At 44.9% G+C, this 23,384-nt stretch overlaps 3 protein-coding genes across 4 annotated transcripts; 1 reads left to right on the top strand and 2 right to left on the bottom strand.

The window, feature by feature from the left end:
* Window positions 1–5,854: 5,854 nt before the first annotated feature.
* Window positions 5,855–10,366, bottom strand: LOC101157838 (complement C1q subcomponent subunit A). 2 transcript variants are annotated; one of them, XM_023955324.1, is made up of 8 exons: window positions 10,267–10,366; window positions 10,029–10,172; window positions 8,499–8,666; window positions 8,111–8,287; window positions 6,621–6,700; window positions 6,431–6,547; window positions 6,276–6,356; window positions 5,855–6,197 (listed from the first exon to the last, which is right to left on the bottom strand). In XM_023955324.1, the coding sequence occupies exons 3-8, from the start codon at window positions 8,659–8,661 to the stop codon at window positions 6,048–6,050; spliced, it is 768 nt and encodes a 255-aa protein (XP_023811092.1). In that variant the 5' UTR covers window positions 8,662–8,666; window positions 10,029–10,172; window positions 10,267–10,366; the 3' UTR covers window positions 5,855–6,047. The 2 variants fall into 2 exon arrangements, with proteins under 2 accessions (XP_023811092.1, XP_020556747.1); XM_020701088.2 differs by lacking the exons at window positions 10,029–10,172; window positions 10,267–10,366 and adding an exon at window positions 9,214–9,344.
* Window positions 10,367–11,846: 1,480 nt separating this feature from the next.
* Window positions 11,847–13,531, bottom strand: tma7 (translation machinery associated 7 homolog). The gene is made up of 4 exons (XM_020701089.2): window positions 13,384–13,531; window positions 12,867–12,922; window positions 12,607–12,694; window positions 11,847–12,223 (listed from the first exon to the last, which is right to left on the bottom strand). The coding sequence occupies exons 1-4, from the start codon at window positions 13,397–13,399 to the stop codon at window positions 12,189–12,191; spliced, it is 195 nt and encodes a 64-aa protein (XP_020556748.1). The 5' UTR covers window positions 13,400–13,531; the 3' UTR covers window positions 11,847–12,188.
* Window positions 13,506–22,133, top strand: ccdc51 (coiled-coil domain containing 51). Its single transcript, XM_023955323.1, has 7 exons — window positions 13,506–13,623; window positions 19,844–19,887; window positions 20,097–20,286; window positions 20,369–20,506; window positions 20,609–20,773; window positions 20,861–21,067; window positions 21,172–22,133. Exons 2-7 carry the CDS (start codon window positions 19,883–19,885, stop codon window positions 21,742–21,744), a joined length of 1,278 nt encoding a protein of 425 aa, XP_023811091.1. The 5' UTR covers window positions 13,506–13,623; window positions 19,844–19,882; the 3' UTR covers window positions 21,745–22,133.
* The last annotated feature ends 1,251 nt before the right edge of the window (window positions 22,134–23,384 follow it).

Raw genomic sequence — 23,384 nt, 5'->3', positions numbered from 1 at the left:
GACGCTTGGCGCTCATGTCATCCAAGCACTAAGGGGTTCACCTTTTTTTCTCCAGTTCACTATGCACACTCTCGTTTAGATTATTTATTAGTCAGTAACTCCCTTTTGAAAGAAATTAAAAGTTCCAACATTCATCCAATTATTATCAGTGACCATGCACCAGTTTCTGTTACTATTTCAAGGGAAGTACCCACACCCTCGGGTTCAACCTGGAGGTTTAATACATCTCTGTTAAAAGACCAGGAATTTATTGAATTCTTTAAAAAAGAGTGGGCAACCTTCTTAGAATTCAACAATACTTCTGAAATATCACCAAGTATTCTTTGGGAAGCAGCAAAAGCAGTCATGAGAGGGAAAATCATCTCTTATTCAACGCATAAAAAACGCAAAGAGAAAGCAGATTTATTAGAATTAGAAAATAAAATAAAAACTCTGGAGACTGCTTATGCTGCTTCTGCACAGGAACACATACTGGGCGACATGAAAAATTTAAAGCTGCAGTTAAATGACATCATCAATAAACAAACACAATTCCAGATACAAAGGCTTCGACTGGAAAGATATGAAAACTCAAATAAATCTGGCAAATTTCTAGCTAATCAGCTTAAAATTAATAAAGAAAAATCAACAATCACTTCGATTATGGACCAAACAGGGAATGTCACCCATGACCCGGCAAAAATTAATAATGCGTTTAAAGACTTTTATAAAAACTTATACACTCCACAGATCAATCCATCAGAACAAAGCATCAACTCATTTCTCAACAATATAAACCTGCCCAAGTTAAACGAAGATCAAATCACAAATTTAGACTCTCCGCTCTCGTTGTCTGAGCTTCATGAAGCTCTGTTACTTATGCCTAATGGTAAAGCACCAGGGCCTGACGGCTTTCCTGCAGAGTTTTATAAGGAATTCTGGGAACAACTGGCACCAACGTTTTATAAAACTGTAAAATTTATCAATGAAAGCCAATCTCTACCACCTAACATGAACTCTGCCAACATTATCCTTCTTCTAAAACCAGACAAAGACCCCACGAGTCCTTCAAGCTATCGCCCCATTTCTTTAATTAATGCAGATGTAAAAATTATCTGCAAAGCACTAGCACAGAGAATAGAAAAAGTCACTCCTCACATAATTGACTTTGATCAAACTGGATTCATCAAAGGCAGACACTCGGATGACAATGTCCGCAGACTCGTTAACATAATAGACTTTGCCACCATCCAAAACCAGGAAATGACTATACTATCACTGGATGCTGAAAAAGCCTTTGATAGAGTAAATTGGAAGAGGAAGAGGAACTAGACAGGGTTGCCCACTCTCCCCCTCTCTTTTTGCAATATTTATCGAGCCTCTAGCTGCAGCAATAAGACAGAATGAGAGTATTAAAGGAATTAAAACCAAACACAGCCATCATAAAATTAGTCTCTATGCAGATGACATATTACTGTTTTTAAGTAATACACATTCTGTAAATGAAACGGCAACAATCATTAATGAATTCTCTTCTATATCAGACTATTCCATTAATTGGAATAAATCTGTTTTATTACCACTGAACAGTAATGCGGAGCAAGGACTCACAATACCAGTCAAATCAGGCAATATAAAATATCTAGGTATTTATTTTTCCCCCAAAATTTCAGAACTGGTGCAGCTAAACTACACCCCATTACTGAAAAACATACAGGACGATCTAACACGCTGGACCAACCTGCCTCTGTCTCTTATGGGCAAGGTAGCCACGGTAAAAATGAAAATCTTACCCAAAGTTAATTATCTCTTCTCAATGATTCCCACACAACCGCCATTAAAATGGTTCAAAACATTAGACTCATCCATATCAAGCTTTCTATGGAACAACAAACCTGCAAGAATTAGTCTAAAAACTTTAAAATCTGCAAAAAGCTGTGGAGGATTAGAATTACCTAACTTCCACAATTACTTTCTTGCAAATAGATTACAATATATCTTAAAATGGTTAAAAAATAATCCAGAAACTAACTCATGGTTAGACTTGGAACAGGCGTTATGTGGAAAGATCAACCTGTCAGATCTTCCATTTATTAGCCAAATAGTTAAAAAACAGGATTGTTTCAAAAGTATTAATATAAATGCCACTTTAACAGCCTGGTGGGAATTTCTCAAAATATCAAAATCATCAATTCAACCGTGCAAAATGACACCCATCTGGAACAACCCAGACATCCTCATAAACAAAAAAATTATCCACTTCCCAGCTTGGCAAGCAGGGGGCATAAAACAACTAGAGCACATAATTATTGATAGAAGATTCATAACTCCCCAGGAATTTCAAGACAAACATGGAATATATAACTTCTTGGAATATCAGCAACTTAAATCAATTATTACTAAAAAGTTTAAATACAGAGACAACGATTTAAAGCTACCAGATGTAGTTACCACTCTGATCAATTTCTCAATGAATAAAACTCTCTCCAAAATATACAAACTTTTATGTAATTTAGATAACAATATTTCACTTCCGACAACAAGATGGGATGCGGATTTGAGCATCAGCACAGATGAAAGTTTTTGGTCAGAACTTTGTCTAAACACCTTTAAAATGACAAAAAGTCCAAATCTGCAGCTAATCCATTTCAAAACTCTTCACAGAATTTACTACACTGGACAGAGGATGTTCAAGATGGGTCTCAGTAACTCAGACATTTGTCAGCACTGTGACAGTAATCTACCCGACAATTACATGCATGCACTATGGTTCTGCACGCCTGTCCAGGCTCTCTGGCAGCAGGTATGTGCCGATCTATCAGTCTGGCTTAAGGTTTCAATCACAGCTTCACCGTCACTTTGTGTGCTTGGTGACATGAGTGCCATCGATGTAGAAGGAGGATTAGCATCTATCATTTTCATAACTCTTTGCATTGCTAAAAAAACTATTTTAATAAATTGGAAAAGCAAAAAAAATATAAATATAAGTCAACACAGAAATCTGCTGCTTGATCATATCAGCTTGGAAAAAATGTCAGCCCAAAGTTCAAGTAACTTTGAAAGAATTCGGTCTCTCTGGTCTCCCATAGCTAACTCCGTGACTTAGGGGGTGGGGGGGGCATGGTCGTCGCTGCTCCTTGCCCTTCTGCCGTGGGCCGGGGTGGGGGTCGGGGCCTCCGGTGCCTGGCGGGGGTTGTTGGGGGCTCCGTTGGTCGGGGGATCGGGTCCGGCGCCTGGGTGGGGCGGGCTGGGGCGCTGCGTGGTCCTTTGGGCTTGGGTGTGGGGGTGCGTGGTGGGGGGGTGGGGTGGTGGTCTGGCTTGGCTTGGGGGGGTGGTCCCTTTGCCTGTGCTGGGGGGGGTTGGCGGGGGGCGCTGCTCGGGGGGGGGGGGGGGGGCAGCGGCGCTGGATGGGCTTCCCATCTACGCCTGGGGCTGGGATCGGCCCTTCCCTGGCTCTGGGGCAGGACGGGACAACCCTCTTGGGGCCCCCGGTCGCTCTGGGTGTCCTCCGCTTCGGCTGCGGGGTCTGGGGTGGGGTGGGGGGTCTTGTCGGCCCTGACCTGTGGGGGGGCATTCTGGGGGGGGGGGGGGTCCACTATTGGTACGGGGCAGGGGGGGTTGATGGGTCGGGGTCTCCGCTGAGGCCATCGGTGGTTTCCCCGGCCGGTTGGCTGCCTCGGTCCCGTCGAGGCCTGACCAGAGCTCTTCTAGGGCCAGCGTTTGGGGGTGGGGGCCTGGGCTTGCTCCGGGGGGGGGCGGGCGCTTTCTGGCTCCTCTCTCTCTGTGTGGGGGGGTGGTGCTGGGCCTGGGGTGTCGGCGCCTCCGGGGGTGGGGCCCCTGGGCTGGGTGAGCCTGGCCCCCTTGCTGGGGGGGGGGGGGGGGGGGACAGCTGTTTGACCACCGGGGGACAGTCTATCAGCTGTCCCCAACTTACCCCCTTCCTCATATAACCTCATAATAGGGTGAGGGGGTGGGGGGCTTAGCCTGCGATGAGCCTTGGGGGGGGGTTTACTAGGCAGTGGCCCCCCTCCTATGGTTGCCGTATGGAGTGGGCCCCCCCTCTTTCGGTTTTATTTGCACCTTAGACATGTAGGGCCCTTGGTAGGGGGGGTGCTTGGACATCACTGCCAGCAAGCAGCGGATGTCCTCCTAGCACCCTACCCGCCAATTTTAACCGCACCTTAGACATTTAGGACCCCTTGGTGGGGAGGGTGAGGGGACGTCACTGTGAGTAATCAGGAGATGTCCCCTTAGTGCCCTACCCGCCAATTTTAACTGCACCCCCCTTAGTACACACACCCCTCCCCCCTCAATATATACATCCCAACATAAACACACACACATGCACACACACACCATCTCAAACACACATACACGCACACACATTTTGCAAGGAAGGTGGGACCTGGGTCCGTCTGTCCCCTGCCTCTTCCCTGGTGGGGGGTGCGGGCCCCTTTGCAACGGCGGGCGTGTCCCCGGGGTGCCGGCTTCCTGGGCCCAGCGGTGCTCTCTCTGCGCGGTGGGGGAGTTCACATTACATCTGAGCCGGGGGTGTCTGGTCCCTGGGGGGTGGGTTCTGGTCCTTGCTCCTGAGTGCTGGGCCCCGCCAAATTTCCAACTGTGGCCGAGCCTGGTCGGGCCATATTTATAACACCCCTTGTGGGCCCTCTTTTTTTTCCCCGGGGTTCCCCCCTCCTGGGCGGGGGCGGTGGGCCCCCTGCCTCGCTCCTCCCTGGACCAACCGTGGGCCGGGCGGATGGCTGCCTGGAGTGCGGAGCGGGTCTCCCTTGGGGGGTCCTGGCTCGTACCTGGGGTTGGGGCGGGGGGATGCCCGGAACTCCTGGGTGGTGGTGGGGTGCTCGTTTGGGGCTGTGGGCGTCCTTCTCCGGTGGGGCTCTGCGTTGGGTTCTCCCGGCGCGGCGGGGGGGCTGCTCTCCTGGTTGGGCTGGGGCGGCGCTCTCTTTCCCTCCGTGCTTCCCTGGCCTCTGGCTCTGGGGGCCTTGCGGCGGCCCTGCTGGCCCTGGCCTGGGTGGCGGGCTTGGTCGCCCGGGCGGCGGTTGTTCCCTGCCGGTTCCCGTGTGGCGTTGGGGGGATTCCGGCTGCCGCCGCTGCTGCGGTGGGGGTCTTGGGGTGGGGATGGCTGGGCACTCTCCCTCCTTCTTTTCACGTTCCACCATCCATTTTAGAAGAACATAAAACCTCACCTGAGCACTGGTGTTAGCTCACCTTTGCACTAATAGCTTGGATGACTGAATGACCGAAATATTTCACACTAGTTGGTTTTAAGGCATAAGTATGCGTGTGTGAACACTATCTGTTTTGTATACATGTCGACAGGTGGACATTTTTGCAGCTAGCAGGTGTGTTTATAACATTTGAGTGTGTGTGTGGACGGGCCCCGCCCTTTTTGTACTGCATTTGAACCTTACCATAATGATTAACAACCAGTAAACTTGTTGCTTTATGCTGCTTCATGGTCTTATCCCCCTTCCCCTCCTATTATCACCCCCTACCCCCCCCTCTCTCTAGCGTCCCTCTCTCTTCTTCCCCTCTTTCCTTTTCCGTCCGGTCCAACACCAAAGATTTTCAGACACGATTGAAATTAATAAAGTTTGGCCTCAATTACAAAAGGGGTTTATTCAGACATACCTTTGGTTTGTCAGAAGATTAATAACCCCTCTTGTTAAAGCAAAATATGTCCAACACAAGAGGCCCTCAGCTCTCGTCTGTCTGCCCAGCTGTTGGACAGGACAAGTTAAAAAAAAAAAAAAAAAAAACTTTAAGTTTTTTTCTAAAAAAAAAAGGCAACATTTTTTGCAGTCACTTTGCTTTGTGTTATTTTGTGTGCCAAACACCATGAAATCACCAAAACAACGACTTTTGGTTGCTTTTTTTATTGTTGTGGTTGCTAAAAGAATACATTTCCTATTCAGAGAGCGTGAAACAAACTATAAGACGTTTTTGGAAGCAGCTTTCCTTCTGTTAAGAAGTGCAGCTCTCGCTTGGGACTCGAACGTTTGCAGTTTGAGGCAAATGACAAACAGGACGTCTTCATTTGAACAGAGCAGCTACTGGGCTGTGAAGATCAGGAAGCCGTTGAAGATGATCTGCTTGCTTTGAGTGTCGGCGTTGACGTTGGCGCCCTGCAGGTCTCTGTGAGACTCCAGCCACACCTTGTCACCTGCTGTCAGCTGTAAGACCACGCCCCCGGAGAGCACCTGGAACCCAAAGCAGGTCGTCCACAAAAGATTGCAGCAGCTTTTGGAGCCGGCCGAGCCCGGTTCTGGAAAACCCACCTGTTCACCGCCTTTGCTGTAATCACAGAACACCAGCTTGTTTTCCAGAGTGTTGCTGACGATGGCCAAGCAGACGCTGACCTGCAGACACGAGAACCTTCATCTCAGTGCTCCTCTAAAACGCTGCAGGTGAGGAGGCACCATGTGGACGTTACCTTGGCAACAGAGTGAAAGTTGAAGTAATAAACTCCAGATATGTTGCAGATGAACTCGCCTGTGCTGGTTTTAAAGTGACCAGGTATGTTGACCACCTCCACCCAGCCTTTGACCGTCTAAAACCCAGAAACAATGAGGGTCTCTTTCATCAGACGTTTCTGATAGAGGAATTCTGGCGTCAGACTGAACCTGAGAGAAGGAAGGATAGGTGGTGATGTTCCTGATGACCGAGAAAGCGGATTGGTCGCCATCCTGATCCGACTGTTGGCCTGTGAGTAAAAGACGGACACAGAAATGGATTTGAAGTTTCACATGGTATGAAAAGAGACGTGATCACTTAAACTGGTGCTAAACTGGTGCTAAAAGGTGATGGAGTCATTCTTCTGTTGCCGGCTTCTCGTTATGCATTTTCCAGGTGCAATACCACAAATGACCACGGGGGGCAGATGCAATCTAAATGTTTTTTATTTTTGTTTGTATAGTGATAGCATTAATTAAAGCATGAATTATTGAGGAAACATCTGAATTCAATCTGAGCGGCTCCAACCTCTCAAAGTGGGACAGCATGGCGGGTTGGAGTTTTCTGGAGTTCCTCAGGGTTCAGTTTCAGCTCCACTTTTATTTTGAAGAAATTCTTATAAGTTCTTTTCGGGTTATATCCAGTCTGTTGTTCACTTTTGTGCTTCTTTGATTAGCTAATAAAAATACAGTTAAGCTTTTATTTGTAAATATTGTTCGTGTTATATTTTCACCTACAGAGGAGATTTTACCACCAATGTTTTTCTTTAAATTTGTTCTCCAGTATGACGGGGAATTTCTGTTTTTTTTGTCTTCTATTTGTTTTTGTTTTATGTGCTGCAGAAAGTTTGAGTAACAAAAGTTTTGATTTTTAACATTTCTTTTGACTTCCTGAAGCGTTTCAGGACTTTCATAACTGGTGTCATGAAAACTGTCCGGGTCAGCAGAAACACAAACACTTCATCCTGACCGTAACGCTGACCTCCTTCTGGCTCCGCCTCCAGAGCAGCCTCACAAACCTTTACTGTTTGCTGCAAATCCAGACAGTTGATAAAAGGTATAAAATTCAAGAAACGTTTCCAATGTTTGATCAAAACAAAAGGTTTTTGGCGGGAAACGTTTCGCTCCAGTATGGTACAGCTCTGCCACCTCACTCCCATTGGTCCCATTTGCTCGTGTTGGTATTTCGGTAAATACTTCTATTTCTTCCTGACTCACCTTTTAACATAAATCAAAGGTTTGTGAAACCTCCACCTCTCTGTTTTATTGTTTTTTTTGTGCATGTTTATATGAAGATTTTTTGATTTCACTGGAAGAATTTGCCGATTAATGGACTTCGGCCTGTTGGTAGAAACAAATAAATAAATCTAAGAAGCTAAGCAGAATCTGGTTTTTCCTTTGATGGGAAACTAGAACCTGTCAGTTCCTTTGACCACATGTCGGCTCTTTCCGTGTTCTGGTCTCAAGTCCTGGTGGACCACGAAGAACTTGTTCTGTCTGGTTCGTTTGACAGATGCATTCTTTGTTTTTTTCAAGTCAATTTTATTTATACAACCCAGAATCACAGCATAGTCGTCCCAACCAGTAATTGTACAAAAACAAAATCAAAAACATAAAATCAGTCACTGTTTTAAGACGCTTATAAAAAAACATTTCCTTGCCTCGGACGACTCTCTTCCCATCCGGTCCGGGAAGACCAGGTTTACCAGGCAGACCAGGTGATCCCAGATCACCTTGGTAACCTTTGGGACCCAAGTCTCCCTGCTCCCCTCGACTCCCCTTCTCCCCCTTTATCCTCAGCAGGACATCTGAGCCGCCTGGACCATCGGTCAACGTTCCTAAGCAGCAGGCGGAGAGTTAAACCACAGATCTGCAACAAAACAACAACCTACAGACGTCCTGAGGGAAACTGGATCTAGGTTTTATAGTTTAAATTGATAAAACGCGTCCTGTGCTTTTGTTTCTGAGCTCACAATGTGGATGAATGAATTGATCTGAACGTCTCTCTTCTCTCGTCTCTGTTCGTTTGGATGCTTTGGAGGATGTTACCTGCATCTCCTTTGTCGCCCTTCACTCCAGGCCAGCCATTCCTTCCGGGGGCTCCTGCCTCACCTGGATGGCCGTCTGTTCCTTTGCAGCTCACATCACACTGAACGCCGGAGAACAACCAGGCCACTCCCACAAAAACAGGCAGGTGAGAAAAGCCTCTCATGGTTTCTGATTCATGACAAGAAGAAAATGATGCAGGAAAAGGATCAAATGATGCAGGAAAAGGATCTAATGATGCAGGAAAAGGATCTAATGATGCAGGAAAAGGATTTAATGATGCAGGAAAAGGATGTAATGATGCAGGAAAAGGATGTAATGATGCAGGAAAAGGATCTAATAATGCAGGAAAAGGATCAAATGATGCAGGAAAAGGATCAAATGATGCAGGAAAATGATCTAATGATGCAGGAAAATGATCTAATGATGCAGGAAAAGGATCAAATGATGCAGGAAAGGGATTTAATGATGCAGGAAAAGGATCTAATGATGCAGGAAAAGGATCTAATGATGCAGGAAAAGGATCTAATGATGCAGGAAAAATGATCATTTGAGCCTTTTCCTGCATGCAGGAAATCAATGCAACGTTTTTATTTGTCATTTCACTGTTAAAAATGTAATCGCATGGTTTGAATAATAGTTTGTTGAAAAATGGGTAAAAATGCACTGAAGGGGGGGGGCAGTCATGCAGTTCTTATCTTAAACTGACTCACATTACCTGCAATAATGCAGGTGTGAATGCTTTGAGCTGAATCTGATCACTGATGATGATGATGATGAAGCTCAAAAAGTTAAAGCAGTTACTGCCGGAGAAGTTGAGGAAGTTGAAGTTTGCTTTTGCAAACACGGGCTTTGGGTTTTTTTGGATCAAATGATGAATTTGTTAAATGCTAAAGTAGCAGAAGGATTTAAAGTCTCCCTAAAGCAAAAACATGGAGTCAGTTTCCTAGTCAAGTTTGCAAAATTGGGAAATTACCTTAAAAAGACAAAAAAGAGGCTGAAACCACCCAGTTTAAAGGAAGCTATAAATCATTTACACGATTAAAGACAAACAGGAACACAACATTAAGGCAAATAGATCTTCCTTTTTAAAAACATCTTTGAAATATTTTTATTCACGCATAATCTACTCTGTATATTTTTTATGTATTTATATATTTCCTTTTTTCTTACTTTATTAAAATGTAAACTCAAATAATTTGATATGTGTGTTTGTGTTACTGATGTGTGTATAAGAAATTCATGAAAAAAATTAAAGTGAAATTAAAAACCTAAGAAAACGTAAAACCAAAAACATTTAAGATTTTAATCTTTCTTAAAAATGTGACTAAACCGGATAAATGACAAAGTTTTCCTTTTTAAAAAATACATTTATTTTACTTTTGAAGGTTAGTTTTTACAACTCCAACAAATGTTTCCAGTAACTCTGGTCCAACTACTTTGAAGTTCTTTAACAGTTCTGCTGAATTATTTGATTCAAAATAACAAATGTTGGAGAGTTTGATATAAAAAAATGAGAAATCTTTAACTCACCTGGAAACCTTTAAAGTTTCTGAGGAGCCTCTTTCTGAGCGGAGTGAAATTTCTGCCTCCTTCAGATCCAAACGGTGGAAAAGACAAGAGGAAGTGAAAGCGATGGTGGAGGAGCACAGAGGAGAGCTGCAGAAAGGAACCAGGCTGTGGAGGAGAAGATCAGGAGGAACCTGAAGACGGTTCTGATCCGGGACCACAGCCAGACTCTGAACCTCAGGGGAGGAGGAGACCTGCTCACCTTTAGAATCTGGACTCGGATCCAGTTCAGCTTTAACCCCCTTTCATTCGAGGATGTCACTCAGGTTTACCGTTACTCGTCTCTGCTCAGGATTGTGGTTTGTGACCCAAACGTCTTCCACCTCCACAGAACGTTTGGGCTCCAGGAGCAGATCTGAAATCTGAACTCTTAGCAGAACGGCCTGAAACAGATGTGCTGAGATTTGAAGGCAGACCTCTGATCCACAGAGCCGGTTTTCCTTTAGGATTAAACCGTTTTTAATTTAACTGCATTCTGCAGCTCATAGTGATTTAGATAAAAAGAAACATTTGATGTCACTCATAAAGTAATGTTGGCTGAGTTTGGGCCCTGAAGTCCCAAACCAAGGCAGGAATCAGTCAAAAATCTTTCAGTGACCTTTTTGTCCTTTAGTGGGCAAAAACCTTTTTTTTTCTCTGCATGAAGTCAAATACTTCACTTATATATATTAAAAATAGATGTTTTGAAACAAAATTTCACATTTTGGGTAAATCTTTGTTAATGTGTTTCAAAAAATGTTTCTTTTAATCTTAATTTATGACGTTTTCCTTCAGTTCTGTATCTTTTTAGTGTTTTCATCTTTTTTACGTCTAACATTTTTTCATTCACCACAAATAAAGCTAAAGTTCAAGTTTTAGGAAGTTGTTCAAGTAAAAATGAAACCATCTGAGCACATCCAGCCGCAGGATTCAGGTGAAGCTGAATTTGATTCGCGCCCGGAACCGGTCCAAACACAAAGTCCAGAAGAACATTTCCTCCCAGCGGGTTTTAGCGCATCGACGATTAGAACTGGTGGAAACTTTATTCTGATTTGACAGAAAATGGTTTACACTAAAATCTGACCGGTTTGAGTTTGAACTAAAGTTAATTGTTTTCCCCTTCAGACTAAAAGTTTTTTTTCTTTAAATCAGCATCAGAACGTCTTCTCCATCGAGTCCAAGTCCAGCTTAGAGGAAACGTTTAAACGGGGGTTTAAAAGATGTTAACATGTCAGGAAGTCTCATTCTTGGTGTTCAGTCTTCTGCCAAATGTTTGCTTCAGATGCAAGTTTTGAATTGGAACCAAGAACGAACAGATTTTCTTTTACTTAGTTCCAATTAGAATATGGGTACAGTGGTGCAGTGGTTAGTGCTCAGGCCTCACAGCAAGAAGGCCCCTGGTTCAAGTCCCGGCTGGGGGACCTGAACCAGAACACCAAAGGAGGGCCTTTCTGTGGAGTTAGCATGTTCTCCCCGCGCACGTGTGGGTTCTCTCTTCCTCCCACCGTCCAGAAACACGCTTCACAGGTTTATTGGTTACTGTAAATTGTCCATAGCTGTGCGTGTGAGAGTGCACGTGTGTGTGATTGTGACCCTGTGACAGACTGGCGACCCGTCCAGGATGTCCTCTGCCTTCACCCACTTTTCTAAGCCACAAACTGGCTTAGAAAATGAATAGATAAGAAAAGAATATAAAAAATCTCTGTCAATGTCACATTTGTCTCCCTGTTAAAACAAACCTTGTTAACTTTGTCTTTTTCCTTAATATGGTCTGTTTTTGTTCAAAGCAAAATGAAAACAGCAGAGATTACAAAAAGGTTTATTTCTTTCCCCCTCTTCACAGAAAAACAGACTAAAACTAAAGGCGTTGGACATGAAGCCTCGGCGATGCAGAGACGCCTCTGCAGATGCAAACCTGTCTAAGTTACTGGTCATAAAGAAGGAGCTGCAAAGGGACGGAGCACCATTCTGGAATCGCTCTTCTCAAATTTGTCATGTTTTTTCTGGTGCCGTTCGAGTGCTGGGGGAGCCGAGTACCAGAGCAGGTTCTGGCAGGGAGGGGGTCAGTCAAATGAACATTAAATCAAGTATTTGCGCAAACAGAAGGTGAGGAAGGGGTCAAACTAGAATCTTCTGATGCAGACTTTACTTCTTCCCTGACTTCTTGATGCCCGTGCCACCTAGAGGTCAAAAACAGAAAACATTAAGAAAGAAAAAAAGGCATGAGAACAAAACTACAACGTTTAAGCCAACTGTGCAGCAGAGTAGCTCACTTAGTAAAAATAAAATAGAAACCGTTAAAAACCTGTTTTGGTTTCATCTGGAAGTTTGAAAGAAAGTTGGTTTTTGCTCTTGAAAGCAACATCATAAAGAAGGAACTTCACATCGTGATCAATCGGCTACATTGATTACAATAAGACACTTTCTTTATGTCTTCGTTTTTTTTTTAATGGTCTTGACATTTGGACCTGGAGTCCGTCAGAATAAGTTCTATCCATCCTTCAGTGTTCGGAGAAACACGATAACTGCTGTGACCAGATCTCCTCTGCAGGTCTTCACTCACCCAGAGGTCCTTTTCCAGATGCTTTGGCCTTCAGCGCCTCCAGGGCCTTCTGTTCTTCTTTCTGCTTCTGCTTATACGCCACCTCATCCTGTGGAAACACACAAAAAAGACTTGCACTACGGTACAGGTGACCCAATTCCCCAAAAAACTTTAAAACATGTTAAGAGTCCAAACAATCAGTTATTCCTATATGAATTACTACACAATCTGTGACTTGGTGGGAGTCAGAGACCCAGAAATATGGCCGAAAAGACACTTACATCATCCATTTCTTTGGACTGCTTTTTGGGAGCCTTCAGGGGTTTCTTTTTGCCTCCTAAGAAACAAATTAAACACCACAAGCTCTTTGATAATTCAAGATTATTATATTTTAAATATAACATGAACCCAGAACAGCCACGAAACCAGCCCAGCAATTTAAAAAAAGCAAAGGTTGAATAAATAACAACAAAGGTGTTAAATAATCATAACCAGATAAAAAAACAATTACACGCGGGTCTTCTTAGCTATTGTCGAACCAGGCTACGAACCGACAATGCTCTAAAAAGCATATGCAACATTAACATTTATACACAAAAGAAACACATTAGCTCTCCCAACTATAGGCATTTCTCAAAAACATTTAAAGAAAACGCTGATATCCGTTCGGATGGATGGAACATCCCATTTGTTTAATTTAGCATAAACTAGCAAACCGCCCACAAAATCCCGCCTTTGGGAATGCAGTAAAAACTGTTTTCTGGGGTCAAGCAGAAAATGTAAACAAAACCATGATACCTTCTCTGCCAGACATGTTTAGAGTTGCTAATATTCGTAAAAAGATATGAAAATAATGTTGCTGCGAAGGCAGCCGGTGCTAACGATGCTAATCCACGCAGTCAGGACCCCGGAAACAGAATCCCTCTTAAGTGCCTGAACGAAAATACTGAGGAGACGCGACTCCTGTTCATTGATTATAGTTTGGATTAAAATCTGATTTCCACGGGGACAGAAATGCTCTGACAGCACGTCCAGAAGGTGCGTTTGTGCTAAACTTTGCGGAATAAATACATTCTCCTTGAAAATAGTTCACGCAATAAAATGTCAGATAGCCGGTTAGTGTTAGCATCATCGTAAAGCTAGCAAAGCTACCCATACAGCAGGTAACCTTGACAGATAAACTTTAATTTAAGTTAAAAACATTTATATTCAAGGTAGTGTGTCTCTAAAAGGATTCTGACGACTTATTCTGCACATTAAGCGGTAAACTGACTTCTAATTACCTCTTCAATAATTAGACAGTTGTTGGCTAAATATAAAAGTGAAAGTCATAGTTTGGAATGAGAGAGCACAGATGAAATGACTTATAAACGTTTATTAAATACATTTTTCTTAAGGTTAAGGTCAGTCTTATCAATCTAAGCTGATAACATACATGTGAAAGGTGACCGTGATTACGTCACTGACTTACAGCTTTATCTGTGATGAACTGCAGGATGTCAAGTTTTTTTGTTTTTTCTCTTTTTTTTAAAATCGACATTGCTATCATATTTTTGCTCTTTTCTTTATGTATTTTATTGTTTTTTTAAATGTACAGATACATTCAAATATTCGATGCGTAAAATAATGGGGGGGTCAAAAGTAGAAAAACGTTCCACTTTTTAGAAATAATAAATGTTTACTAAATGTTGGGTTTGACAAAAGTTAGATACTAGTCCCCTATTTGGAGTTTTTTTTAAACTTATACGTTTTTCAGTCTGCAGTAGTTTTAGTCTTTTTTAAGTCTATGATACTTGGTTATTTCATTGTTTTTATACTAATATGAAGGTTTTTTTATTTTATTTATATCCTCAAGTCTTTTTTTTTGTGTGTTTATTGTGGCAAATGGACCTTGAGTCTGTAATAAAGCTTCTGTATTTCTTCTTCTTTTAACAAACCCAGAGGACCTGCATTCCCAGTAGTAATGTAGTAAAGCATGTGCAGATGCTGAAAGCTGAAGGTTTTCATCGAGGATCCTGGAAGTGATTAAAAAGAGGGAAAGACGTTTCAAATATTCAGTGGAAATGACCCCATAAAGGCGTTAGACAGACACCAAAATGCAGAACAATCTGAACTTAATTGCCATCAGAAGAATGAATTGACCTGATTAGGGTTGGGCGATGTCCCTTAAATTGGCGGTTGACGATGTTTGCTGTCAACCATCGGGATGGACGATGACATCGTCGGGGGGGGGGGGGGGGGGGGGGGGGTATTTTTACATTTTTCGTTCTTATATAACTGCTATTCGTTTTTTTGCTTTTTTCATTTTATTTCCCAACTAATGGTTAATCCGCGATGATCCAGTATAAACTGAGGGAAGTGACTTTAACAAAAAAAAGTAACAAACAAAATAGAAAAGAAGTAGTCCGCTCCCGCACTTCACTAGTGAAGTGGACTGGCGGAGCGCGGACTTCCAGCTTTGTGTTTGATGGGAAGGGGGGGGGGGGGGTACTTGAGCGCTATGTGTGGGAGATTTAAGACTGCGATCCGTCCCGCAGCTCTAGGGGTACAAGCAACCGAACTCAGAACCGGGTCTAAAAGTGTGTGTCTGAGCACAGCTCGGATCGTCAGCAGACACACACGGCGGTTTGAGCATCAAAGCAGAAATGTCGCTCAGTCCTTAGAAAACATTCAAACATTCCTTTTACTCTCTTTCACCCTCCCCTCACATTCTTCCCCTCTCCCTCCCCACACACACTAAATGTAACAAATAAATAAAAAATAATACGACAAAAAGGGGTTTATACAAATCTACTCTCTAGTTTCTTGAAGTTATATAACCTCTTTTTGTGATAGTAAAACCTGTCCAACACAAAAAGCCTTCAGCTCTAATCTGTTTGCTCAGCTGTTGGACAGAACAAGTTAAAAAAAAAAAAAAAAAAAAAAAAACATTCAAACAATCACGTGGATTTGTGTTTCCAGTCGTGTCCCGACTAAATAAAGGCTGATGTTATTCTTACATGTTTACGTGCAGCCAGGATGCAGCGCCACCCAAAGCTAATGTTGTTAGCCCGTGTTAGCATACTGCTAATCCTGGCTTCGTTCAGAAAAAGCACTGACCACACGGATTAAAATTCAAATGATGAGCGAACAGGTGTTTCATAATAACCGTAACATTATTAAAAGCACGTTTAGAAGATCGTCTCGTATTTTACCGAGCTGACATGTCAATGTATAAAGCCGCTCGGCGCTGTTAAACATTGTTTTGTATTGAATTGTTACATTCAATAAAGTTTGAAAAAAAAAGCCGCTCGGCGGAATTTATATCCTTCCGGTTTCAAACCCTACTGCGCGTGTGCGAATGATTTATTCCGACGGAAAGTGTGACCTTAGTGAACGTTTTTATATTCTGAAAACATTTTTCTGGGCCCATGTACACGGTTGGATTCTAATCCGACCATTGATCCCATCAAGATATTCAATTTTTTTTCAGGTCTTTTACCATAAAGAAATGCAGAGTGATGCAGGAAAATGCTGTGTGTTACTGTTATTGGACGTGACCGCAGCCTTTGACACTGTCGACCATCGTGTCCTCTTGGACAGGCTACAAAACTGAATCCGCTTTAAACTGGTTCTCCTCTTATCCGACTGTTGTATTGTCCAAGTTAAAGTCCTCCTCTGCATTCCTCACTTCTGGTGTCCCACAAGGCTCAGTTTTGGGACCTTTATTGTTCATTTTGTATCTGCTGCCTTTACAGCATATTTTAAGTTCTTTTAATTATATTTCTTATCATTTTTATGCTGATGATATTCAGCTTTATGTGTCTTTTTAACCCCAGGATGTTTTTAAAATACAGATTTTACGCATGTGTCTGGATTCAGTCAAGAGTTGGATGAACACCAACTTTCTCCAACTAAATGAAGCCAAAACTGAGTCTGTGCTCCTGACAGCTGCCCCCCCCCCCCCCCCCCCCCCCTCAAGATAGTCCAGTGATTCGGTCCAATTGCTTCCTCTATCAGTCCGTCTGTCAGGAACCTCGGGGTGACTCTAGACCCGGTTTTAACCCTTGACTCTCATGTCGGGTCACTTATTCGTTCTTGTTTTTATCATCTTAGAAACATTGCTAAACTGAGTCCAATTGTGTCCTGAGATGGAGATTCTCATCCAGGCTTTTATATCTTCTTGTCTTGATTTCTGCAACTCCATCTTCACACGTTTAAGCACAAAATCTCTAGAACGGCTCCAGGTTTTCCAGAACGCTGCTGCAAGGCTTTTAACCAGTTCATACAAGTTTTCACCCGTCCCCCCGTTAATAATCCAAGTTTTCACTCGTCCCATCGTTAATAATCCAAGTTTTCACCCGTCCCCCCGTTAATAATCCAAGATTTCACACGTCCCCCCGTTAATAATCCAAGTTTTCACCCGTCCCCCCGTTAATAATCCAAGTTTTCACTCGTCCCCCCGTTAATAATCCAAGTTTTCACCCGTCCCCCCGTTAATAATCCAAGTTTTCACCCGTCCCCCCGTTAATAATCCAAGATTTCACACGTCCCCCCCGTTGTTAATCCAAGTTTTCACACGTCCCCCCGTTAATAATCCAAGATTTCACACGTCCCCCCGTTAATAATCCAAGATTTCACACGTCCCCCGTTAATAATCCAAGTTTTCACCCGTCCCCCCGTTAATAATCCAAGTTTTCACTTGTCCCCCCGTTAATAATCCAAGTTTTCACTTGTCCCCCCGTTAATAATCCAAGTTTTCACCCGTCCCCCCGTTAATAATCCAAGTTTTCACTTGTCCCCCCGTTAATAATCCAAGTTTTCACTCGTCCCCCCATTAATAATCCAAGATTTCACCCGTCCCCCCGTTAATAATCCAAGATTTCACACGTCCCCCCGTTAATAATCCAAGTTTTCACCCGTCCCCCCGTTAATAATCCAAGTTTTCACCCGTCCCCCCGTTAATAATCCAAGATTTCACACGTCCCCCCGTTAATAATCCAAGATTTCACACGTCCCCCCGTTAATAATCCAAGTTTTCACACGTCCCCCCGTTAATAATCCAAGTTTTCACCCGTCCCCCCGTTAATAATCCAAGTTTTCACCCGTCCCCCCGTTAATAATCCAAGTTTTCACCCGTCCCCCCATTAATAATCCAAGATTTCACCCGTCCCCCGCTAATAATCCAAGTTTTCACTCGTCCCCCCGTTAATAATCCAAGTTTTCACACGTCCCCCCTTTAATAATCCAAATTTTCACACATCCCCCCGTTAATAATCCAAGTTTTCACCCGTCCCCCCGTTAATAATCCAAGTTTTCACACATCCCCCCGTTAATAATCCAAGTTTTCACTCGTCCCCCCGTTAATAATCCAAGTTTTCACACATCCCCCCGGTTAATAATCCAAGTTTTCACTCGTCCCCCCGTTAATAATCCAAGTTTTCACACATCCCCCCGGTTAATAATCCAAGTTTTCACACGTCCCCCCGTTAATAATCCAAGTTTTCACCTGTCCCCCCGTTAATAATCCAAGATTTCACACGTCCCCCCGTTAATAATCCAAGTTTTCACTCGTCCCCCCGTTAATAATCCAAGTTTTCACACATCCCCCCGGTTAATAATCCAAGTTTTCACTCGTCCCCCCGTTAATTATCCAAGTTTTCACACATCCCCCCGGTTAATAATCCAAGTTTTCACACATCCCCCCGTTAATAATCCAAGTTTTCACTCGTCCCCCCGTTAATAATCCAAGTTTTCACACATCCCCCCGGTTAATAATCCAAGTTTTCACCCGTCCCCCCGTTAATAATCCAAGTTTTCACACATCCCCCCGGCTAATAATCCAAGTTTTCACACGTCCCCCCGTTAATAATCCAAGATTTCACACGTCCCCCCGTTAATAATCCAAGATTTCACACGTCCCCCCGTTAATAATCCAAGTTTTCACCCGTCCCCCCGTTAATAATCCAAGTTTTCACTTGTCCCCCCGTTAATAATCCAAGTTTTCACTCGTCCCCCCATTAATAATCCAAGATTTCACCCGTCCCCCCGTTAATAATCCAAGATTTCACACGTCCCCCCGTTAATAATCCAAGTTTTCACCCGTCCCCCCGTTAATAATCCAAGTTTTCACCCGTCCCCCCGTTAATAATCCAAGATTTCACACGTCCCCCCGTTAATAATCCAAGATTTCACACGTCCCCCCGTTAATAATCCAAGTTTTCACACGTCCCCCCGTTAATAATCCAAGTTTTCACCCGTCCCCCCGTTAATAATCCAAGTTTTCACCCGTCCCCCCATTAATAATCCAAGATTTCACCCGTCCCCCCGCTAATAATCCAAGTTTTCACACGTCCCCCCGTTAATAATCCAAGTTTTCACACGTCCCCCCTTTAATAATCCAAATTTTCACACATCCCCCCGTTAATAATCCAAGTTTTCACCCGTCCCCCCGTTAATAATCCAAGTTTTCACACGTCCCCCCGTTAATAATCCAAGATTTCACTCGTCCCCCCGTTAATAATCCACGTTTTCACACATCCCCCCGGTTAATAATCCAAGTTTTCACTCGTCCCCCCGTTAATAATCCAAGTTTTCACACATCCCCCCGGTTAATAATCCAAGTTTTCACACGTCCCCCCGTTAATAATCCAAGTTTTCACCTGTCCCCCCGTTAATAATCCAAGTTTTCACCTGTCCCCCCCGTTGTTAATCCAGCTGCTCTGGCTCCCCATCCGTCTCCGAGTACATTTTAAATCCTGCTTTTAACCCACACAGCTCTCAATAGCCGAGCACTGGTCTATAGAAAGACCTTGAGCAGCCGTCCACTCCCAGCAGGTCCCTGAGGTCATGTGACCAGGGTCTGCAGGTTGTTGCAGACTAAAGGTGACAGAGTCTTTGCAGCAGTGGCTCCATCCTCTGGAACTCCCTTCCTCTCAGCCTCACATCTGCAGACTCAGTGTTTTCTTCTAAAAAGCAGATAAAAACATCTCTATTGATTTTTTATAATTCTCTTTATATTCTGGGTTTTAATGGGAAGAACTTTGTGATTTTTATCCTGAAAGGTGCTGTATAAATAAAGTTTATTATTTTTATGACTAAATCTATCAGTAATATCTGTTTCATCAGGATCGTCTTAACAGACAGATACTTTATCTGGAGGAATTGTTTTTTACAGATTGGATATTGAGGAATGACATAAATGTGAGCTGCTTCCTCATGCAGATCCATTATTTCTCGTTTGTTTCATGTGGTCTGACTGCTTCTGTGTTTCCTGCAGGCGCCTGTTTTCCTGTGAGATTGGCTGCTTCTCTTCTCCATGAGGTGCGTTCGCTGTCTTCATCCTGAAATCCAATGCAGGACTGCTCATCTCTGCCCCCATGGTCTACTTTCTGTTTGCTTCTCTGCTGGTTTAGCTCTAATTTAGCTGGATCGGGTTCTTCTGCATTCGGACTGAACCCACCTGGGGGAGAAGCAGTGGTGTTAGTTCTGCAGAACCAGTCCTGATCCAACTCACTCTGTGTTCTGTACAGGAGAACCCCGGCTTGTCTCTGGGCTCAGGGCTCGTGCCGTCTGTCCCGGCACCGCCTGCCCTTTAGAACCGGTCCGGTCCAAACCTACGCTTCTCTGCAGCAGCCTGGGCCTCCTTCGCCCTCCACTCCCCCCCCTGAGAATAGAGGTGGAGCCGAGGCAGTGAAGGAGCGCGTCCTCTCTGCCTTCCAAGTACAGGAAGTCCTTGTGACCTTCAGAGTGCAGGTGTCAGTATCATCATGTGGGCCATCTCACTGTGCTCTGTCTCCTCCAGCATGCGGGCGCTTTGGGGCGGCGGTGGAGTCAGAGGTCGGCTCAGGCGGCCTCAGCCACCGTCAATCACTGGTGGGGACGGTACGAGGAGTTTGTGGGACTCAACGAGGTCCGAGACGCTCAAACCAAAGTGACCGAGGTCAGTGAGAGGAGGCGCTGCTCCCAGGTTTATGCAGCGGTCAGATGACCTAAGATGACGAGCGGGAAGGAGGCTTTCAGCGTGCAGGTGCGCTCCTTTCAGGCTGAGGCGGCGTTCATGGTGGCCAGGGGCATCGTGCGGGAGGCGCATGGCAGCTTGGAGGCCCTGCAGGGCCGGCTGAAGGAGGTCAGAGACCGGCTGGACAGGGTCTCTCGGGAGGAGGCGCACTACCTGGAACTGGCAACGCTGGAGCACAAGCTGCTGCAGGTGAGCTGAGGAGAACCCAGGAGGAGAACACGCCTGCAGGGAAACCATGACTGAAATCCGCTCCTTTCACCACCTCCTGGACTGCAGGAGGAGCGGCGACTCCGGACGGCGTACGAGAGTGCAGAGGGCTCGGAGAGGGAGAAGTTCTCCTTGTTCTCAGCAGCCGTCAGGGAGAGCCACGAGAAGGAGAGGACGAGGGCGGAGCGGACCAAGAACTGGTCCGTCATCGGCTCGGTGCTGGGAGCGCTGATCGGCGTCATGGGATCGACGTACATCAACCGCGTACGGCTCCAGGTGAGGAACCATCTGTGGAAGCGTCTCAGGTTCTGCTGGACTCTCCCGTCTGCTGGGGGAAGCGTGCGGTTGGAGGTCACAGATGTGCGCTTGTGTCCTCGCAGGAGCTGAAGAACCTCCTCCTGGAGGCTCAGAAAGGTCCCGAGAGCCTGCAGGAGGCGCTCAAAGTCCAGGCTGGAAACCACCGCTCCCAGCAGGACGAGCTGCGCTCGCTCATCGACAGTCTGAAGGTCGCTCTGGCGGACGTGTTCACGTGGCGGGACGGCGTTTCTCCACAGAGGTTGGGCCCCCCCGCAGAGCCTCCTGCTGCTCCTCCTCTGGCTTTGAGGGACCTCGGCGTCAGCAGCCAGAGGAGTCTGTCCCTGCTGGAGTCGCTCCCGCCACAGCTCGGCCGGCTGGAGCGAGGCCTCGGGCGGGTTGAGGGCGGCGTGTCCGCCGTCAGAAGACTCCTGGAGACCAAACCACAAACGGAAACGCAGACAGTGGTTCAGGCTGGGGGTCTGCAGCTGCAGGGGGAGGGGCAAAGGGAGGCGGAGACGGCGGGGAGGAGTCTGGCGGAGGCTCAGAGCATGCTGGGAGAAAAGATCAGGACCAACACTTTCTACACTGCGGTGTTCACCTACACGGCGTCAGCCATCACTGTCTCTGCCGTCTACCTGCTGCTCAGAGGATCGTGAGGCGGGAACACAGCGGGATTATAATCCAAGGAACTTCAGTGCCTATAGCTCCTCCCCCTCCTTCTCCCACTTAACACTTTGATGGAAATTTTTTTCCGATCTGATCTCAAAATAAGGATCTGTTTAAGGATTTTTCTGAACACGAGCAGATTTTAAGACGAGTGCCTGGATTATCGGACAAAACCATCGGCCTTTTCGGCCAATGAGCCGCTGACCTTTGAGGAACCCGACCTGCCGATGATCGTCAGAGCAGAACATGGATGCAACCATGCGTTTATGCATATAGGATGAAAATGAGATGCAGAGACACGCCTCTGTTTTATCTTAATGTTATTGACACTGATGATGAAGAAGAATAAATGACTGGAAATCTCATGTAGCACCTAAAACGTTTCTTATTTTTGTCTCTCACGCTTTAAACTAAACGTTTAACATCAAGACTTTTTTTTTTACACAAACGAATAATTACAAATTTGAGGCTTAAAATAAAAAACAATCACAAAAACGGTTTTTAATGATGTGTGATTCCAAAAACATCCACCAGGGGGCAGCAGGTGAATATGTTTTGTTCAGGTCACAACAAGAAAAAAACAAATTAGAAAAAAAAACATCCAAAACAAACATGGTAAACAAAAAATTAGTGAGTTTTTAAAAACCACAAAATGTCCTTTTAAAAGTACAAGAACAACAAAAAATGGAGACAGAAAAGGTTGAAGGAAAAGCAAACAAGTTGCTTCAAAAACATCCAAAACAAACATTTTCTTCCATTTTCTTTGTTGTTTTTAAGCGTTTTGTCGTTTCTGAGTGGGTCCTGGTCAGTAAAGGTCACGTGAGGTCATGTGCACCAGAACAGACCTGGATGTGACAAAGATGTTGGATCATCAGAGACTCTAAATCTGAACTCTCAGAAGCAAAGGTGCTGCTTTTGCCGTTTGTCTTCAGTGTTTTTGAACCGTGTGTTTGATAATCCCCTGGAGCATCAGTGATGTAAAGGCACACGTGCACGTGCTCACACACATGCACAGGGATTCGAATCGCACTCCTCCCATCTCAAACGCCCTCGAGGTAGCCAGTGTTCCACCTCCTGTGAAGTTCAGCTAAGCGGCACGTGCACATGCACGCGTGCACGCCCATACACACGCCCACACACTGAGGCTGTTTTGAATGTTTTTGTCTTGAAGCGACGTTGGAGCAGAGAGGATCCTGAGAGCTGAAGGGGAGAAGCTCACGTGGACGTGGACGCTCTCATGCCTCGGAGCTGTGACCTCAACCACTTCTTTAAAAATTGACATCATGTTGTCAAGCAAACAGTGTCTCAACTTACGCCCCCCTCCCTCCCTCCCTCCCTCCCGGGTTCAGGTGTGTAGCTCCACTCCTCTAGGTTTGCACAGGTTGGGTTAGAAGATCCATTGTTACCCCACCGCTGTGCTCTCAAGAGTCTCTGACGGGTAAAAAGCAGACTTTGCTCAGAGGGCAATAGAGCAAAGTTCGTGCACGTGAAGACACTAATAGAGCAAAGTTCGTGCACGTGAAGACAGTTTCTTTCTCCACCGAGCTCACCTGAGAAGCTCCTTTTGCAGGTCTTTGTCTCGCCGGCTGCAGGTGTTCTGGACCGCGTCCGCAGTCGCCTGTCCAACCAT

This window comes from Oryzias latipes, chromosome 5 (genome assembly GCF_002234675.1).
Source record: "Oryzias latipes chromosome 5, ASM223467v1".
NCBI lineage: Eukaryota > Metazoa > Chordata > Actinopteri > Beloniformes > Adrianichthyidae > Oryzias > Oryzias latipes.
This window is presented reverse-complemented; position numbering and strand designations above follow the sequence as displayed.

Coding starts and splice junctions, on each gene's coding strand:
- ccdc51 (XM_023955323.1), top strand. Junction 20,774..20,860: donor TGGAGCACAAGCTGCTGCAG/GTGAGCTGAGGA, acceptor CCTGGACTGCAG/GAGGAGCGGCGACTCCGGAC. Junction 21,068..21,171: donor TCAACCGCGTACGGCTCCAG/GTGAGGAACCAT, acceptor GTGTCCTCGCAG/GAGCTGAAGAACCTCCTCCT.
- tma7 (XM_020701089.2), bottom strand. Junction 12,695..12,866: donor AGTCCAAAGAAATGGATGAT/GTAAGTGTCTTT, acceptor GTGTTTCCACAG/GATGAGGTGGCGTATAAGCA. Junction 12,224..12,606: donor ATCTGGAAAAGGACCTCTGG/GTGAGTGAAGAC, acceptor TTTGACCTCTAG/GTGGCACGGGCATCAAGAAG.
- LOC101157838 (XM_023955324.1), bottom strand. CDS start 8,661: ATGAGAGGCTTTTCTCACCTGCCTGTTTTTGTGGGAGTGGCCTGGTTG. Junction 8,288..8,498: donor GGGCGACAAAGGAGATGCAG/GTAACATCCTCC, acceptor CCTGCTGCTTAG/GAACGTTGACCGATGGTCCA. Junction 6,357..6,430: donor ACTTTCACTCTGTTGCCAAG/GTAACGTCCACA, acceptor TCGTGTCTGCAG/GTCAGCGTCTGCTTGGCCAT.